Source organism: Arachis hypogaea, chromosome 17 (assembly GCF_003086295.3).
Source record: "Arachis hypogaea cultivar Tifrunner chromosome 17, arahy.Tifrunner.gnm2.J5K5, whole genome shotgun sequence".
NCBI lineage: Eukaryota > Viridiplantae > Streptophyta > Magnoliopsida > Fabales > Fabaceae > Arachis > Arachis hypogaea.
Window position 1 is genome coordinate 104137924 of NC_092052.1, and position 20460 is coordinate 104158383.

Sequence of the window (20460 nt, forward strand, 5' to 3'; positions counted from 1 at the left end):
GATGGTGCAATTTTTTTTTTTTTGCAAATTAAATGTTAAAGATTTTTGTGAAAAGCATGAAAGTGAAGTCTCTGATATGAGTGCACAATATGTTTTTGGAAGAGGTCGATCTCGTCAACCAAGTGTGATAGTTGAGCATCATTACCAAATAGATGTATTCTTGACAACAATTGACTCTCAAATACAAGAATTTAATAATAGATTTAATAAGCAAACAATAGAGCTTTTAGCTTTGAGTTGTGCTTTAGATCCTAAGGACAATTTCAAATAATTTAATATTAAAAAAAATTAGTAAGTTAACAGAGAAATTTTATTCCCTTGATTTTTCTTCTAATAAGCTAAATATTTTAAAATCTAAATTGCGACATTATCAACATGATATACTAAATCATTTGAAAGGCGTTGGTACACTTTTTGAATTGTGCAACAAGTTACAAGAAACGAAAAAATCAAGAACTTATCACATAATTAATAGATTAATACGTCTTATTTTGACTCTATCAGTGTTTACAGCAATAACAGAAAGAACTTTTTCAACAACAAAAATTATTAAGATAAGACTTCAAAATAAAATGGCTGATGAATTTCTTCCAGACAATTTGATCATTTACATAGAAAAAGAATTAACAACTATTTTTTATACAAATTAAATAATAAATGATTTTAAAAATAAAAAAATGTCAAAAAATCTTTTCATGATACAAAATTGTAAGTAGTAATTTTTATATATTATTATCTTACTTTATTTATGATATGTATTTTTATTTATTTATAAAATTATTTTATTATTTTACAGAAAAAATTGTGTAATAAATAAATATTATATATACATATAAACAAAAATAAAGTTAGTAGTATATTTTTTATTTAATTGAATATTATATATATTGTATGAATATTTGATTGAGATTATATATTTATTTTTTTTTTAAATTTTATCATTAAAAATATAATAATATAAAATATTTTTAATAAATTATTAAACACGATCCTCCCTGAATAATTAGTCTAGGTCCGCCGTGGCTTCAAACACATTACCCAAAATTATATCAAATGGCAAATACTACCAAACGAGAAATGACCAGCCACTATGCGTGAACTTCAAACATGGTTGGTAGCTGGTTGTTGTTTGATAAGAATGTTTGGTTGGAAAAGTACAATCTTACCTGTTACATGCTTATTTTATCTTTTAGTCCACGCTTTTAAGTTTTAACCAGCAACTCCTTTTCTTTTTTCTTTTTTGGTGAGGAGCAACTTCTTTGATTCAAAGTTACTATCTAATTACTGTTAAATAGCAAATATTCCAACCTATAATTTATATTTTCACGGTATTATTCGTGAAAAACAAAATTTATATGTAATTCTCTAAATTATAACAATATTTTTTTATTTTTTATACCAAACAATATCTAAAATACATTTACATTATTCATGTTATTGTAGTCTTCATTTATTTTATCCGTGAAGCACAAATATCTTATTAATTTAATTTTAAATTTAAAAACTATGTAGAATAACGTTTAGTAGTGTATATATGTTAACCTATTTAAATACTAATTTTGACAACAAATAGTTTCGCACTTAACAGCAGCACTTCTCTTATACAATGATATAATGTAATTTATAAATAATAATTATGTCTAAGTTAACACCTATTTGAAATTTTGGATATAAGAATAATGTTCACAAATCATAATGAAAGGTTTAATTTCTTAACCACCAACTTATAAAATTAAAGTCAATTAATTTGGTGTGAACTAAGATAATAGATATTATTATAAAAAGATATTAAAGAGGACTATCAAAATTTACTTTTTTAGTCATTATTTTTAGTTGTTAACTTAATTTTTATAATTTAATAATTTAATAATATATTTTAATTTATATTTTTAAATATTAATAACTAACTACTAATAAAACATAATAAATTCTGATAACTTCTAATTTTTTTTATTATTATAATGTATCTAAATCGGATAATATAATGCATGGTCTATTTCTTTTCCTCCACTATTTGTCGTGACTATACGTGTAGATTGACAATGATACTTTTAAATTGATCAAGTAGGAACAGATAGTAGAGAACTATAATTGTCATTATTTTTAAATATTTTTGTATGTCTAAAATAGTGTTACCTCAAAAAACAAATCCAGACTCCACGTCTCCAAGAATGACAAAAGCAATCAACAGTTAATCGACGTGCTAAAGAAATCCGTGGATGGTTTCAACTTTCATGTTTCAACAAAACTAATCTATTATTAATAGGTTACAAAAAACTGAAATATAATTGAGGTAACCGCGTTGTCAAAAGGGTATTTCTTTTTTTAGATCAAATTCATTTCAATCAAGGGAATTGGTAAAATAAAAAGGTAAAAGTCTAATTATCTTTGACTCAAAATAATCAAACATAAATGAGATAAAAAATAAATTTAATAATAATTCAGCTCCTATATATTTTATTACCTTACCAATTTACTCAAAAAAAAATTTACCGTTTGTCTTAACCTCAGAGTTTCACACATTACCATGTTAGAATATAACAGGCAAAATAACACATTATCATGAAGCATATCATTTAAGTAAAGTTCTACTAGCATCTTCCGGTGGGAAAAGCTGTCCAAATTAGGAGAGAAAAGGGGGGAAAAGAAAAAGAAAAAATAGAAATTAAGGAAGTATAGTCCTTTTCATTTACAATTTTTTTGCATCTATTTACCTCTTCCCTCTTAGTACACTAAGGTTACCTTTAAAATAGAGATAGAAATTGGGAAAAAAAATAAATTATGTCTTAATATTATATTTTATTTAAGATAAATATAAAAATTATAAAATAAATTTAAAATTTAAAAATTAAATGATAATAATTTTAAAAAAATATTAATTTTTTAAAAATATTTAAAAAATTAAAATTTTATAATTAAATTTTACTTTTAATCTTTAATTACTAACTTCAATATTAATATTCAGTTCCAATCCTCGGGTTTTTCCCCAATCTCAAAAAACAAACGCAGCCAAATATTCTACCCCACAATCAAGAGAGCATTGATTCTGTTTAAATGATCAAGTAGTTCTTCATAATCTGACTTTGATCATTATTGCACGTGGTTTTCTACCAACCGCTCCACATTTATAGATCCGATTGAAAAAATAAAATAAAATAAAAATAATGCTACATATAGCTGAACCAATGCTACATATAGTTATTTTAGATCAGTATTTAGGTATAATTTAGATAAATAATTTAATTAAATTCTTTTAAAAAATTAGTTTAAACAATAAATTGTTATATTAAAAATAATTTATAAATAAATTATTTTGTGTTTGAATTTTTAATTTTAAAAATGTTTATTTTAAAAAAAATATCATAAAAATTTTTTTATTATAATTTTTTTTAATTTTTCTATAAATTTTTAAATAATCTCTTAAAAAATCATAATTTAATTTTAAATTATACTAAATATTAATATTACTACTCTTTATAAGTAAAAAACTAAAAAATTACTTTTAAAACTTTTTAAACGAATTCTTAATCTATAACAATTTACATTTATAATTAAAAATTTATATATAAAAAATATATAATTTATATTTATTAAAATTTACACGTATAAATTAATAAAATTTATTTATTAAAGATAATTTGATATTTATATTCATTAATATTAATTAAAATTATTAAAAATGACTGATCTTCAAGATTTTTTAATAGTTGTAATTATAAATGAACATCAATTCAATCGTAACGGGTTGAGATTTATGCCGAATCAGATGTTAAAATAGAGCATGCAAAATTTATATAGTTTTTTTTTTTTTTTTAGTGATTGCTTGATTAACAAAATTCTAAAAATTGAATCAATTATTGAATCATTTTAGTTATTAATTTATTAATTTATTAATCTAATTGATTCAAGGGTGACTCAATGAGAATAACTGTTTTATAATAAAATAATAAATAAAATATAAATAAACATACTATTTGATTAAAGTGTTGATTATTGAATAGTTCATTGATGTGTTATTGTTGAGATGGATACATCTAAGTGGTGCCCACATACACCTCATTGCAGTTTATGTGTGGCATAATAACAAAAGCTTATCTCTCTTTTCCATTTCGAAAATCTATTAGGTGTTAAACTCATGCCTAATCTGATAACTCCACTTTTGCTTTGATTTCTAAATTCTAATTACTATTTGGGAGGGGAGACGACCTTAGCTTATAGGAGGCCAGAAAGTCTTAAACTATTCCCCAATGAAGAGGGTATGATGATCTCAGTTATTATTTGTTATTATTACTTCAAGAAAATTATTGAAATAATTCCGTAAACAAAAAGAAATTATCAAACAAAATCAATCATTAAGCATTTAATTGGATACGACTATAATAATTGGCACAATTTGAGAATAGACAATTTTTACAAATAACATTTTAGACTAATTTAATTTTTACGCGTTATTTGTGTATTATTATATTAATAAAAATAATAAATTTTTAATTTATTATGTAATAATAATTTAAACACATAGATATGATAGAATAACGGTATAATATAAAGCTCTTTACACACATTAAAATTGAACCCTATTTATAATATAGCTAATAATCTTTGTTAATATTGGGGTTTAATATAGAGATTTTTTCCCATCTAAAAATTTTGAAGGTCAACACTTTTAATAATTTTTATTAATATTTAGTCAATATAATATTAATAAATATAAATATAAATTATATATTTTATTTGTATAAATTATAAAATACAAATTTTTATAAATATAAATATAAATTATTACGGGTTGAATATTAATTTAAAATAATAATATTATTGCTATTTCTACAAAAACAATAAAAATGTCTGCGCAACTGGGAACAAGCTGCTGAACGACGATGACTAAATCAAAATTGAAAATTCAATTCCATTTTTCTTTCATTCTTCCTTTCTGATTCTAAGTCTGAGATGGTAGGTCATCAAAGCCAGCCAGCCAAATATGCGTGTGGTAACAGCCATGTTGATAAGTGTAAACATGCTCCTTCCATTTTCTCTCTAGCTTCCTTCTTTTCATTTCATCGCATCCATTGCACACCACGTGATGAACCGAGCAATTAACAGGGGAAGAAGAAGGAGAAGCGCATCATCATCACCAAAAAACCAAACTACCAGTAGTAGTAACCGTGATAACCGTACCTAAAACCAAATCAGTTAGTTAGAGAGAACCCATAACCGAAAAAGAAAGAGAAAAAGATGCTGCGGAGCCCGAGGAAAATTTCCATGCCCTTTACGAAACTGGGTTGGAATCTTGATTGGCGTTTCCTTGTGTTAATAATGGCACTACCCCTTTCTTTATTTTTCATGTTCGTTTCTTTTCCCAACCCAACCACTTTAACAAACTTTTCCGCCTTTTACCCGGTCCGCCACTTTATGAGTATCAGGTTCCCTTTGGGAACCACCACCACCGCCATAATGGACGACGATTCTCCTCCTTCGCCTTCGAAGGAGGAGTTGTTGCGATCAAGAATGGCGGTGTGTTTGGTTGGAGGTGCTAGAAGGTTCGAACTCACAGGACCGTCCATAATAGAGATGATTCTGAAGGAGTACCCGAATTCCGATCTGTTCTTGCATAGTCCGTTGGATTCAGACACGTACAAGTTCTCGCTGTTGAATTCCGCGCCTAAAATCGCCGCCGTTAGAATCTTCCAGCCTCGGCCATTGCCCGAGAACGATTCCTACGTCCGAGTCCTCTCCTCCATGAACTCGCCTAACGGTGTCCAGGTTTCATGCCTATTCTTTTTCTCTCATTTTTTCTTTTCAATAATAATAATAATAATAATAATGATAATAATAATAATAATTCAGCAGCTTCGTAATTTTGGAGTATTAGTATTATATTTCTGAATTAATATACTACAATAATACGTACACTTCTTCCATGTATGCGTTTGATTATCCTTTCTTTTGATTTAGCACTTTTCTTTAGGGAGAGTTTTTTTTGGTTTTCCACCTCAGTGGATTTTCTTTTTTGCAGTGTCGATTGAATTCTTTTCTTTCCAGATACCCTTTCTCATCATCACCTAACCAAATAGAAAAATGCAAATTTCTTATTTTTATTATTAAAATTTGTTTTGTTTGAAAAATTAATTCATTCTTTTCTTCTTCCTATCATCTTCCAAAGTCTATTACTACGGATGCTAAAAAGCAGCTTTCGACTTCAATCGTCATTCTTGAGGGGGACAGAATATTTTTCAATAATAGAGAGAAGAGAAAAATATTACGGAAAGTGGTGGTAGGAAAGTTTGGAATCACTATTATTATTTTGATAAACCACTTTTAATAGGAATTTAATTTCTATCCATTGTTAGCCAATAATAGTCAATGCAAATCTCTTCTAAAGCTAATATCTAATTAAGTACATGAAAATTAAACTTTTTATTAGACCATCTCGAGTAGAGAACTCATCCCAATTTCTGTTTATGACCCACCTGTCATAAAAAGTAACTCCACATCAGCTTTTACGTCATAAACAATAAATATGAACTCAAAGCATCTTTCTCTTCTCCATTAGGAAGAACTAACTTTAGTCTTTATTGTGGTCCTACTTAATTAATTAATTAAAATACTTAAAATTAATATAATTAATTTTTTCAATAATATTATTTAAATTTATAAATTTAAAAATAATTCATTATTAAAAGATATTAATATTAAATAAATTCATATATAATAATAATAATACACAATATATAATTCGAGATTATACTAATTTATAGTTTTGTGTTTACAACTGCTAATTTTAATAATATCATTAGCATTTTAAATTTTAAAAATAAAAATAACCAACTCAACTAAACATTATTTTATAAGGTATAAAAATTAAATTTATTTTTTAATGTAAGTAAATTTAATTAATTATAATTTAATATAATAATATAAATAATATTCAATATTAATTATAATATAAATAATTAATATAAATTATTAATTAAATAAAAACTTAATTATTTAATCTAATTAATTATTTAATATAATTTTTATTATAATTATTACTAATTTAATTATTATTTAATTATTTAATTATTTTAGATTTTATATTATTATTTTTTTATAATAACTTGCCATTTAGCAAGTTATTATTGGTTAATTTGAGTCCCCGCTTAGAGGGACTCCTTTACCTTGATCCTTGTACGGGAATTCACTCCTTCTCTCCTCCAATGGTTAGAGTTCCTATATGTCAGAAAAAAATCAAAAGAAGAACTCATCATTGGAGGTGCTCTTAAACTCTCTATTTATCCAATTAAGTACGTGAAAGGCGGCTAACAATATTTTATAAATGGAATGGTATTTTTTTTTTTTTTTGTCTAAATTGGATGGCATATGGCAAACCGTCCCGGGTGTTAACAAATTTCTTTTTAGTTAGGAAAAAAATGCACTCCTTATTTAACATTACTTCACTTTTATTTTAATTTTGTTTTCCTTAATCGCTGTAGTCAATATTTGTATTAATATGACCATGATATAAAATTGGTAATATATCTATATATATAAACCTTTTCCCTTTGACTAATAAATACAAATTAATTCTTTCAAATGATCTCTTACCTAAATAATATACTATTTAAGTATTCATTTTTCTCTCTCATATTGGTTACAACTTTTTTAGATAGATATTTTCTTTAATTTCTCTTCCATTTTTGTTTTCTAATTCTGTCTAGATTAGATTATTCTTCACATTTTCTGTTGAATAATTTGTTCCAGCATTATTTTGTTGAGTTTGCCCGGCAGTGAAATTTGCCTCTCATTTAATTTACTTGGTCTCTTGAAGTTACAATAAGCCATAAAATGAACGTTCATCTATTCCAAAAAAAAAAAAGGGAAAAAAAATAAAAAGAACGTTCCTTGTAGTGCTTATTAGGTCATCACCAAACAACCATAGCTTGTTTCCACTTGCAATTCAACAATTCTACGTCTAAAGTCCCAACGAATTAAAAGATTTTTATTTCATAACGTCATCAATAATGGCTCCTAGTGTCTTAGCCTGCGTTAACCTCCTCCGTGATCGAATAGCAGATATTCTTTTTATTCTTTCTTATTTTGTGGGAAGCGGTCCATTTCAAACGTTGCAGTACTATTTTATTTTATTCGTTACACAAACATAACTCTAGCTGTTAGAAAAGCTTCATATTGCTTATTTTATTTTAAGTTATAACTATTAAAACATTCATCTTTTTTTATTATTTCAAACTGTCCAATAAGGCAATAAGAGCCTTCTATTTATTTCTAATGACCTGTATACCTGGACTTATTATTTAGGAGTTGAAACAAGCTATGAGCCTACGAGAGAGTGTGTGTGTGTAGGGACAGCAAGCTGAATTATTGGCAAGTGTACCATAGCTTTCTTATGCCGGAGTTGTATTATTATCTCGTCCTATGATGTTGATATAATTTTGAGAAAAATTATCTACATCTCATTCAGCAGCTTGGGGTTCCATATTGAGCTTCCCCTATATTTTCCTTCTCTTCCGAATATCACCGGTTCCTACTCTAATTTTATATAATATAATATCATAAGTTTAAAATAAATATCTAATCAGGAATATATTTTCTTTAATCATTATTAGGTGAATTTCTTAATGCTGGATCAGTAAATAAAGTTAGAATGCTAAACCATACTTCGCTTACTAAGAACAGAAACAGATCATGGCTTAAAATATGTTCTCTTGGGCTTTAATCTAGTATAGATGTTAGGATTAATCATATGACATGATTAAATTACTTTTGAAAAGGCCGTTTGTGGATCTAATGGTACTGGCATCTTTTCTTAGTTAATTAGTCGACACAAAAAATAAAATAATGTGAATTTTTGTTCCACTACTTGTCAATACTTTAGGGCTAACGTGCAAATAATTGGTGTTTTCAATATGTTTCGGCAGGGGCTTCTTCAATATTTCAACTTGGTGGAAGGATGCTTAAAGATGATAAAATCATATCAAGAGAAGAACAATTTCACCTACGATTGGGTAGTTCGAACAAGAGTTGATGGGTACTGGAACAAACCCCTTGGCCCTGAAAACTTTGTAAGAGGCAAGTACCTCGTTCCAGTTGGATCCTCGTACGGCGGCCTCAACGACCGTTTCGGCGCCGGCGATATTAAAACCTCAACCGTCGCATTGTCTAGGCTTTCCCTCATTCCAAAACTCGACTCTGCCGGATTCAACAACCTCAACTCAGAGTCGGCCTTCAAAGCCCAACTAACTACCCAAAAGGTGGCCCATCTCACCAAGCTTCTCCCCTTTTGCATTGTTTCGGACCGTAGGTACGATTTTCCTCCGGCCCGATACGGCGTGCCAGTGGCTGCGCTTTTCAGCCCAGGCCCGTTGAGTGGGGCAAAATGCAGGCCGTGTAGTCCCGTGTGCCAGGGGAAGTGCGTGGAGAGTGTGATGGAGTCACTGGACAAGCAGTGGAGTTGGACCCATTGGGCCCATGGGGCCCTTGAGCTGTGCGATGCCCATGATAGATGGGAGGCTGGTTGGGAAAAGATATTTGATCGTGTTGTTGGAAAGAAACTTGCTGGTGAACGAAAGAGAGTTCGATCTATGGATTTGGAAGAGTGCGTCGAAAGTTTCTTAAAATTTAAAAAACGAACTGCCATTTGGGATGCCCCTTCGGTTATACAGATTTGTAAATTGGGTTTGGATTAGAACTTAAAACAGCTATTTTTCCTTTTTTTTTTTCTACTTTCATAGTTATAGCTCCATTCACAATTTAGTAGAATTATTACTTTTATCAATTTTTTAGAATCGGATACACTATCAAGGAATAGACAATGTGGTATATAGTCACCAAAAAAAAGACAATGTGGTATATACAGTGAATTTCTATACTGTTATTGTAGATGCATGTTTTAATGATCCATTGTAAATAGATAAGCGGTCGTATGTTTTTTATTTGAATTTCGCAAGGGTATTTATACAATGTATATAATAAACTGTTTATTTAGTCCAATTGAAGTTAAAATAAAAAATAAATTCACTTTTTTATTCTACTATAGTAAAATTTTTCGGTTTCACTTTAATTTTAACCATCTAATCCTTGTATTAAATTTTATCTAATTCCTTCTTTGTGAACCACGGCACACCTCTCATCCTCTTCCTCGCGAGCTCCGATAATCATCCCACCACAGTGTTGCCAACTGACATTGCATCTCCCTCATCACCTTTCAGCTCCCGATCCATCCATTCTCAACCGAACATCCAGTCCCCATTGGAGTGTAGATTTTGCCGCAGTCAACCGGCTTCTCTTACATGCGCGTTTCAGCTTGTGGAACACGCCTCTCCTCCCTCACGCCGGCCTTTTCCCATCGCGGATCTCCATCTCATCCGTTGGTGTCGCAGTTCAAGCCCTGCCGTTGTCGTTTTGGTTACGTGTTCTGGTGAGTGGCTCGACCTTCTCTCTCGCGGCAGCAACCATCCTTGTGGTCCAGTTCTGCCTCCACCTCATTTTTGAGGTTAATGGCAAACTGCTCGACCCTGTTTACTACAATGGCACTATCTTCCACTGCGGATAAAATTGGATAATAAATATGCTTACATGATGAATTTTATTTTGCTTGTAAAAAAATTCTGCTTGTAACTCGATGTTTGTGTGTAGAATTTGTAGTTAGGTTTGATTAGGTTATTTTTCTAAATTACAACATTATGGTAAGGATTTGAATTTTTCGGGAACGTATTGTTCAAGTTAATGCTCTTAATGACTGCGTTGGTGTTTTCTTTAGCGCACAAAATTTTGTTCATGCCCGAATTAGTAAAGATAGTGATCCTGATTTTCAAATAATTGATTTGTGTTTATTTTGATTTTTCTTGGCTTGTTTGAATCATAATAACGGTAAGCATTCTATTACTTCTTCTTCCATTTTATTTTGTCAAGTATTAAGTACGATTGTACAAAGGTGCGTACTCATATTAGTATCATCGGATAAAAGGAAAAATAGGATAAAAAGAAGAGATAATTTATATCATACATGAAACTTCTTATAATTATCTATATGTACATGACTACATGTGTTACGCTGATATTGTTGGCTATTGCACTAGGCAGAAAAGGGAAATAAGGGAGGGAGATGTATTAATTGTAATACTGGTACTAGTATGATAATTATGATTTTACATGAGTAAGTTATTGGATATAAGATTGGCCAGTAATGTCTATATCTCGATCTCCAGTAGAAGGAGGATGGTGCTTGAATTTTATGACATTTTTATCAACGGGACCATCAGCACTTTGGCTCTCGCTTGCCGGTGCCTTTGTTTGTTGCTGATTATCTTTTTCTTCTTCTTCTTGTTGGTCCTTTTCTGTTCCGTACATTCCACCACCATAGGCACCATGTGTAACCGGCTCCATCCTTGAAATTTGGGGTCCATCTGCGAGTTTTTTCTTTGACTCCTGTTTTTCCATATTAATATTCAACGTTGCTATTCACCTGCCTTCTTCTTCTTCTTCTTGTATTCCGGCTCTTTTATGTTGTATTTGTATATTTATACGTCTTTGTCTCACCTTGTGAATCAAACGAGTGTCTCTTCTTGTTTCCGTGGCAAAATAGGTTCATGCCACGCAAAACGTTATGTTAATTATATTAGTTCTTCCATTATTGTATATATCCATTTCTATAGATATATTATGAGACTTCTAAATTTTATATGTGAATTAATATTTAACGCTGTTATATATTGACTTGTCTCTTTCTTTGAAATTTGGGTTCTTGTCACGATTTTTTTCTGACTCCTCTTTTTCTATTAAGATTCAATGCTGTTATTGAATTATCTCCTTATGCTGCTGCTTTATTTCACACAATCAGTTTTGCTATTGTTTCTTTTATGTTGTACACATATGCATTCATCTCACCTTGTGATTTAGACAGGTATCTCTTCTTATTTAGGTGGCAAAATATATTCATACCACGCAGCAACTCGTTTCTTTCCAATACTGTTATCCATATTCATTTCTATAATATTTAAATTGTACTACTAAATTTTATAGGTGAATTAAATTATTTTAAAATTTTAAAAAATAATTAAGTTAATTATCAACTTTTTTTTTTACATGTAACTGTATATCATGTTTAATTTATTTTTGGTAATGTTCACCGTAAACTTCAATAATTAAACAAGATAGGAGATTCGAAGAAAAATCAGTTCGGTCAAATTAAAATTTGAGAGATCTATATGATGGATTTGTATATATACTTTAATTTCATTATATTCTAAAGTATTTATACATTAAATTTCTTTCAACTTGTGTTATATATATAATAGATAATAAATTTTATTTTTATTTAAAAAAAATATTTTATTTTATGTTATTTTTTGAATAATTTTTTTAATAAATAAATTAAATATTTTATTTAATAATATATATAAGGCACGATTTTTAGGTTATATATATATGCAGTTTAGAAATCAAAACATATTAAGTTTATATGAAAAATATATGCATTATTATCTCATTTACATTCACAACGAAGTAAATATATATTTTTTAGATCAAATTAAAATTAGTATAATTTTTTATTATTTTTAAATCATATCAATTTAATTTTTAATTTAATATAATTTTATTTAAAAAAATTAATTTAAAATTATTTTTTAATTCAGTTCAATTTCAATTACTATGATTAGATTCATTCTAAATTTAAAATTAAAAGGAATTGCAGTTATTTTTTTAAACACTAAGTCTCGTGAATTGTAACCAAAGTTGCGATAATTGGACCGGTTATCGAACCGGTTGAGTAACTGATTCAATAGTTTAATGGTTCAATTGGGGTTGAATTGGTTTAATTAAATATAGAAAAATTATAAAAAATTCAATACATAATTTTAAAAATTTAAATTCAATAATTTCTAAACTAGCCAACGAGTAATAGCTCAAATGGCATAGTCTTTCCATACTCAATTAAGAGGTTGCGGGTTCGAGTCTCCTATCTTTGGTAAAAAAAATAATAATTCTAAACTAATAAAATTTAAAATTTAACAATTTTACAAAATAAATTATCTATAATTTATCATTAAAAGGTCATAAACAACTTCAAATATCAAATTTTATAACTAAAGAAGATCAAAACACACATAAATGACAAACACAATATATTTTGCAACCAAAAGAAACATTGAACAAACATTATGCTGTGATTGTTGATTATTTTGTGGCTGTTCCATCTAAATTCAAAATGACAGAAATCCAAAATCTAAAATCCAGACAAATATATCAATTCATACGACATTCAACATAATTAAATTCAGCAATTCATCCAGTTAATTCACCAAAACTCAATATAGCCGAATTCAACAGAGCAGAATTAAATTTATATAGCAAAATTCAAAATACCAAAATTCAAATAAAAATTCAACAGAGTAGAATTTTAATTTATATAGCAAAATTCTAAAATTGAACTTAGAAGAACTCAGAAGAACTCAATAGAATAAGAATTCAGAAGAACTCTGCATCTGAATTTGTGAACTCGAATCTGGCCTATATTCTTCATTGAATAAAGACTTAATTGAAAAAATAAAAACCCATGAACTCAAATCTGTCCAATTTATACAGTTTTGTCACCAACACCAAATACACAAAATTAATTGAAAAAAAAAAAAACAGTGAAGCACTCACCGCGAGAGAGGCGGAGAACACAAAAGGTCTGAGCCAGACGATGACCAACGCTTCAGTGACGACGACAAGCAGACAATGACCACGACGACGCTAAGCTGACGACCAGACGACGCCAACGCTTCGGTGATGGTGCCACTTCGACCCTCGAGAGCTGCCTCGATCCGCGACGGTGAGCTTCACTCTGGCGTTTGGTGGAGGTGATGGTGGCATTTGTGTGGAAGAAGGTTGAAGAGAAATTTAGGGTTGGGGTGAATACTCCTCTTCGAAGAGGAAACCCAAGAAAGTGGCTCCAGCAACGTTCTTTTTACCTCAGCCCATTTTTTCCCTTCTTTTTTTTTACCCAGCGCCAAAACGACGCCGTTTTGTGGCTTGGGGGAAAACCGGGACTCGCTGAAACCCTGCCGGTTCAGTCGATTCACCGATTAACTGTCGGTTTGATCGGTTTTTTTCCGATTTTTTGTAGGGTGGTTTTATAGGTGAACCGGATTGGCTATCTGACCGGTTTCCAGTTAACCCAGTTGAACCAGCCGGTCCGGTCTAATTTTCAGAACCTTGATTGTAACCGTTACGAGGGTTATCCGAAACGTTGATTTGGGCTTGAACGTGAGGTCCAGATCCCTTTGTGTGGCTGTGTCTGAGTTGATATGCCGAGGTGCCACCTATTCAAGTTTCTCTTGAGGAGCACTACAAGAAATTACTGGAATAGCGAACGATTTGGCGACCAATTTGGCGACCGATTTAGCGACTAATTCTGGTGGTCGCTAAAACCTTGGTCGCTAATCAGAAAATAGCGACTAACTTCGGTCTCTAACCATTAGCGACCGATTTTAGCGACCGATTTTTGAGCAAGGCCACCAAGCCCTCACCAAAGAGTATCGGTCGCTAAATGGTGACCAAATTTTCCGTCGCTAAATCGGTCGCCAATAGCTGATTTGAAAATCTAAAATAGGTCACTAAATTGGTCGCTAACTCTTGAACTAAAAATCTAAATCGGTCACTAAATCGGTCGTTGTTCTTGATTTTAATTATAATTTTTTACTAATTTCACATTTACCACCATTAAAACTTAATTTTCAGATTTGTTTATGTGCATAATAACATAATAAAGTAAGTTTCTAATTAGGAGTAGGACCATCTTGAAATGCAGGGGTAACTCAATCTGTCACTCCAATAAAAATAATATATCAACAAAAAATTGAAAATACAAAAATTAATTTATCCAAACAAAATAGTACTAAATTGGTATCCCCATCAAGTTCGAAGCTTAAAACTCATGTTTGTGAAATGTACGATTAGAATACAAGTATAATACTATAATGTAACTTTGTTCATAATGCCGATGTCTTTGATTCGCTTAGGATGTAGGTATGATGTCCTTGTGAGCATGGCAATCTACTTGATCAAATTCATACTGAAATCCCAGAGTTTCTTAGCCAAATTAGCATCAGTTCCGTGGGAGATGATTTTGGACATATTGCTATCAGAGAAGTATTTGCCACTAACTCCCTACATAGCAGGCGAAATCTCATATTCAACATGATGAATGTTTCAACTATCTTGTATGCTAAATAACCATATATATGATGTCATGTGTCATACCTGCTGGACAATTTTAAGCACAAGTCTCCCAATTGCATTAACTATACCTGCATGAACCAAAAAATTGGATGGAAAATGAACCAACAACATACTTTATGAGTTTATGAAATAGTAGAATGTGGTAGTAGTTACCATTGGCCACACCCATATGACGAAAAAGGTTGGTGGCAATGGTTCCCGAATGAAGAGAATTCGCAGTAATATCAGCCCTATCTTCCTAATCATGATTCAGGAAGCAAGAATTAACATTATAGAGTGATAGCATAAGAGAGTAAAAAAGTAACTAACTTTCCATTCATTTAAGTTTTAATGGTGGTAAATGAATCCACTATGATAAAATATTCAGAATCACTTTTCTAATAAATAGCCAAAATTATATGTGGATAGAAGAAACATGGAAATCCTGAAATTACTACTTGATACTTTTTCAATTGGTTATCTAGTGAATCCTTATGTCCAATATCAATCGTTATACTAAATCCACTCACTACACTAACCAAGTAAACTCACATAACCACATAAGAGGGAAATCTGATTTGCAATGTAATCTCATCAAATCAAGATCTACTGGTTGGTGTTTGTAACATCATCGAATCCATCTTTGGATGGAAGAGCTTATAATCCTTTATGACTTGGAATAAGGGATGAAAAATTAGAAACTTAATTAAAAAAAAAGCAGCACTGATGTATAATTAAATTATTTTTTTAACTTTGACAAACCAAAATAACAAACTTTTTTTTGAAAGATCAATACTACTACTCTGTTCTATTATTGAAAGGTGAATTATACAATTCAGATCCAATTTTATAGATATTTCCAAACAATCACAAGTTGAGCAACAGAATTTGAAAAGCTAAGTACTATATTAAAATAAACAGAATTTGAAAACAATGTTCTATAGCACACAAACTTAAGCCTGAAAACAGTAAGAGCATACCCCATATACAGATTGTTCGACATAACCAGCTGCAATGAGATTCCAGGCAAACCAAATCGTCCTGCAAAATGAATGCAACAGCAAAATAACTTCATAGAGTTAAAAAATTTAAAATAAATAAATCGGATGCAGGCTATGTATAGCCCTTGTATGAAAACTAGAAGCAAGCTCTCGTTCCCAACAGATTAGGTTCTTCAAGAAGTTATAATTTTCTATCATAAAATAGGTATTTTAGAAACATGAACAAACTAAAGCTACTAACAAACAAACAAGGGAGAAAGCTGAGTCATCTTAAGCTTTAATGCAAATCTAATTTTGCCATTACTCTTCCAACAAACACTTTGACAAGTAATTTGATGGCAAAGAACAGCCCTTGTAGCAATAACATGTTATCAATTATATGCATGTAACTGTAGTGGTAAAAACAAGAACTTGTGCAAAAAAGTCTAAGAATTTCCAGTGTTCTCGATAAATCTTCCTTGGACTAAAGCTCTCACCGATTCACCTAAAGCTTTTCAGTGGAAGAAATATAGCTAGTGTTGTAAATAGGACAATAAATGTCCTCCCAGTTCACCAGTGTGCACTAAACCATCCTTCTAGGATACCAGAATGATGTTCTCCACTTGCAGATGTTCCAGAAAGCACATCACCTGCAATATCACCAATTCAAAATTGAATTAGTTAGAAAGCCTTATATCTGTTGCCTCCAAAAACTCATACGTGAAACCTAAGCCTATAACAGAAACTAACATCAAAACAACAATGACAGAAAAATAATTAACCATAGCCAGTTCCACTAGGTGCAATCAACTATATACATCTGAAAACATCATACCATCCTATGTATCAACAACAAAAAAGCCTTATCTCACTAACCACTAGGTGAGGTCAGCTAAATAGATCAAACGACACCATAATTCTTGGTCATAGAACACATACGTATTTAGCTCCTTTATACTTGAATCCTTTTAGTAACACAATCATATATTTTAATGAACCCAAATAACAAAATCAATTAAGGAAAGGGCATAGCATACCAATTATGATCATGTAAACAATGAGCACACCAATGTTATTGATTATGACACATAGCTGCACAAGTGCTTTCCCATATTTCCCAAATGAATCCCCCATGAGGCCACCATAGGAAACAACTTTTCCTGCCCTGGTGAACCTGATCAAGAACTCAATTGACTTCTCAATCAACAAAGCCATGAAGACTATGAAGGCGAGGCCAGGCAACATCCCCAACTCCCTTAAGGTTGCAAGCAAGGCCATGATCCCAGCACCAATGATTGTTGTTGACAAGTTGAAAAACTGCTCCCGAGAATGAAGCTCCATTGAAATCATCAAACCAGCATCACTCTCTTGAGTCTTAGGCAATAAGGGAGCATTCTCACTAACTGTTGCCTTGTTCTTCCTTAACTTCTTTCTCTCAGTCTTAGGTGTGGTGCTCACAATCATCATTTTCAGGTTCAAATTATTAAAGGTTTTGGAAAGTTTAAATCCAAAGAAGCTTCAGCTTTGTAACTCTGTAAAGAATAAAAAAAGGTTAAACAAATAAGAGTTTTACAACTTGATCTGTTAGGAACGAGAGCGAGGTAGGTAAGAGAAGAAGGGAAGAGGTAAACGAGAATGTGAGGGCGCGGTAGTATTAGCATCACTTAATTAACTCTACTGTTAGTGTGTATGAATGAGTCAGCAGTTATTTCAGCAACCCTTTAATCCCTTCTCCATGAGTGGACTGAAAGAAGCTCCTTCACTCTCTTTCCCTCCGTTTCATCATCTGCTCATAGCTTCCAAGTGATATATTCTCCATGAGTGCAAACAGATTTTGAGATGAATTAAATTAAAACTTTGAAAAAAGTTTTGCAATTTTTTTGAAAAGAAAACAAAAGACTTAAAGAAAATTAAAAAGTATCTAATCTAAGCAACAAGATAATCCGGTAGTTTGTCAAATCTGAACAATTCCCGGCAACGGCGCCAAAAACTTGGTGCACGAAATTAGCTCCGTAGAATTTGCACAGATAGACTGGCAAGTATACCGGATCGTCCAAGTAATACATCAGGTGAGTGAGGATCGATCCCACGGAGATTGTTGGTTTGAGCAAGCAATGGTTACCTTGCAGATCTTAGTCAGGCGGATAGAAATTATAGTTGTCACAGAAAATGCATAAAACATAATAAATAAATAAAAAGTTACTAGATAGACGAGAAACCAATGGTATGAGAATGGTTGAGGCTTCGGAGATGCTTTGTCTTTCTGGATTAACTTTTCTTGCTGTTTACTTCAATAACTTTCTAATTCCTTCAATGGCAGCCGTAAGTGATTAACTCATGTCCTCTCATCAAATTAATCTCCTCCACTACAGCAATCCACCACATTGAGATGACTCATGTCCTCTCATCAAGCCACCTCTAGGTTTCTCACTGTAGCAAAAATGAAGCTCTAAGCAATCCACTCCTCTTCACAGTCCTACTCAAGGTGCCACAGATAAGGCAGATCTTCCGGATCAGAAAGTGTTGCTTCTTTGACTCTAGTCTTACGCCACAGAGACTTCACTTACCCACGGTCAACGGGATTTCATGTCACGTATCCAAAGTTGCCCAGGTACTCTATTGGAATCCGCAATACAATCTCTAGCTTTGGTTCAACGCTATCCGGGTCAGGACTCACACGGAACCTATGTAGAACAAGGGTGATTGTCATGGGTCACCCTTAATTCATGAGATGAAGAACGAGAATGCATAAGAGAATAAAATTAGACATATCAAACTAGAACAGTAATATTATTAATCCATAAAACTCAGCAGAGCTCCTAACCTTAACCTTAGGAGGTTAGTGACTCATAATATTTGAAAATACAAAATGGGGGAGGAAGAAGATTGGTGGAACCCCTAAACAAGGGTGATCTTCTCCTATATATACTAATCTGCTAACTAAGAATTACAAAATTAAGATAAACTAGTCTTGTAGTGCGAAATCTACTTCTGGGGCCCACTTGGTGAGTATTTGGGCTGAGCTTTAAGTGTCTCTACGAGCTAGTACCCCTTAGGGGCGTTGAACGCTGGCTAGGGACTCCCTTTTGGGCGTTGGACGCCGGCTGCTCCCCTGTGGGCACTGGACGCCAGGAATGAGACTGGTGGTTGGCGTTGAACGCCAGTTTTGGGCCTTCATTTCCAAAGCAAAGTATGAACTATTATATAATTTTGGAAAGCTCTGAATATTAGCTTTCCATAGCTATTGAGAGCACGCCATTTGGACTTCTGCAGCTCCAGAAAAGCTCCTTTGAGTGCACGGAGGTCAGATCCTGATAGCATCTGCAATCCTTTCTTTTTCTCTGAATCAGACTTTTGCTCAAGCTTCTCAATTTCAGCCAAAAAATACCTGAAATCAACATAAAATACGCAAACTCAAAGTAGAATCCAAAAATGTGAATTTTGCACTAAAACCTATGAAAACTTAATAAAACTTAAACAAAACATAACGAAAACTATATGAAAATGATGCCAAAAAGCGTATAAAATATCCGCTCATCACTGTTTCTTTAAGCTTTCCTCCATGTTTGCCCCTATACTCATTGTTTTGTTGGGGGTGGTCTTCGATTTGTATCTCCTCCGTTTTGCCTTCTGGTTGGGGTCGTAGTTCTTCTTGAGTTCGAACTCCTCCTAACTCGATTGTGTTAACTTCTTTGCCTTCCGAGTTGCCTTTCAAACTAAGGCTCTCGTTATAGCATTTTCTTGCTAGCCTTTGATCTCTTTTAATGGTGGCAATTCCTTAAGCTGTGAGAAATTTCATGCAAAGATGTGGAGTGAAAACGACAACTGCAAGTCGATTCAAGGTTGTCCGACTGATGCCTAGGCATCTTAGGCTAGTTTCACAAGCCTTTTTCATTAGTTTTCATTTGGTTTCATGCACTTTCTTAGGCAATAAGTAAGCTTTGGATGAGAATTGTATGCATATCTTGATTCAATCAAACATGGTTAATTATGTGAATTTTCATGAGATTTATGCAAGATTTACTTGAATGCTATGAATGATGCAAAATCTTGTGATTATGGCAAGGCTTTAATGCATTTGTTTGGTTGATGAAAGGTAAAGAGAAGTAGAGGAAGAACAAGGAAGAAGTAGAGAAAACAACATTGGTGGCAAAGTTGGTGGCACCAATGTTACTTCAAACGTTGCCTGTAGGAAAAAGGAAGCAACATTGGTGGGAAAGTTGGTGCTACTAACGTTGCCTCAAACATTGCTTGTAGGAGAAAGAACCAACGTTGG

At 31.6% G+C, this 20460-nt stretch overlaps 2 protein-coding genes across 2 annotated transcripts; one reads left to right on the forward strand and one right to left on the reverse strand.

Moving 5' to 3' along the window:
- Positions 1–4717: 4717 nt before the first annotated feature.
- Positions 4718–9938, forward strand: LOC112764483 (uncharacterized). Its single transcript, XM_025810120.3, has 2 exons — positions 4718–5763; positions 8919–9938. The coding sequence occupies exons 1-2, from the start codon at positions 5236–5238 to the stop codon at positions 9684–9686; spliced, it is 1296 nt and encodes a 431-aa protein (XP_025665905.1). The 5' UTR covers positions 4718–5235; the 3' UTR covers positions 9687–9938.
- A 4857-nt stretch (positions 9939–14795) lies between these two features.
- LOC112765307 (amino acid transporter AVT6A-like) lies at positions 14796–18023 on the reverse strand. Its single transcript, XM_072223080.1, has 6 exons — positions 17222–18023; positions 16682–16834; positions 16185–16245; positions 15379–15463; positions 15247–15293; positions 14796–15153 (listed from the first exon to the last, which is right to left on the reverse strand). Exons 1-2 carry the CDS (start codon positions 17649–17651, stop codon positions 16755–16757), a joined length of 510 nt encoding a protein of 169 aa, XP_072079181.1. The 5' UTR covers positions 17652–18023; the 3' UTR covers positions 14796–15153; positions 15247–15293; positions 15379–15463; positions 16185–16245; positions 16682–16754.
- Between the last annotated feature and the right edge of the window lie 2437 nt (positions 18024–20460).

Coding starts and splice junctions, on each gene's coding strand:
- LOC112764483 (XM_025810120.3), top strand. CDS start 5,236: ATGCTGCGGAGCCCGAGGAAAATTTCCATGCCCTTTACGAAACTGGGT. Junction 5,764..8,918: donor ACTCGCCTAACGGTGTCCAG/GTTTCATGCCTA, acceptor ATGTTTCGGCAG/GGGCTTCTTCAATATTTCAA.
- LOC112765307 (XM_072223080.1), bottom strand. CDS start 17,651: ATGATGATTGTGAGCACCACACCTAAGACTGAGAGAAAGAAGTTAAGG. Junction 16,835..17,221: donor TGTTTACATGATCATAATTG/GTATGCTATGCC, acceptor GTGATATTGCAG/GTGATGTGCTTTCTGGAACA.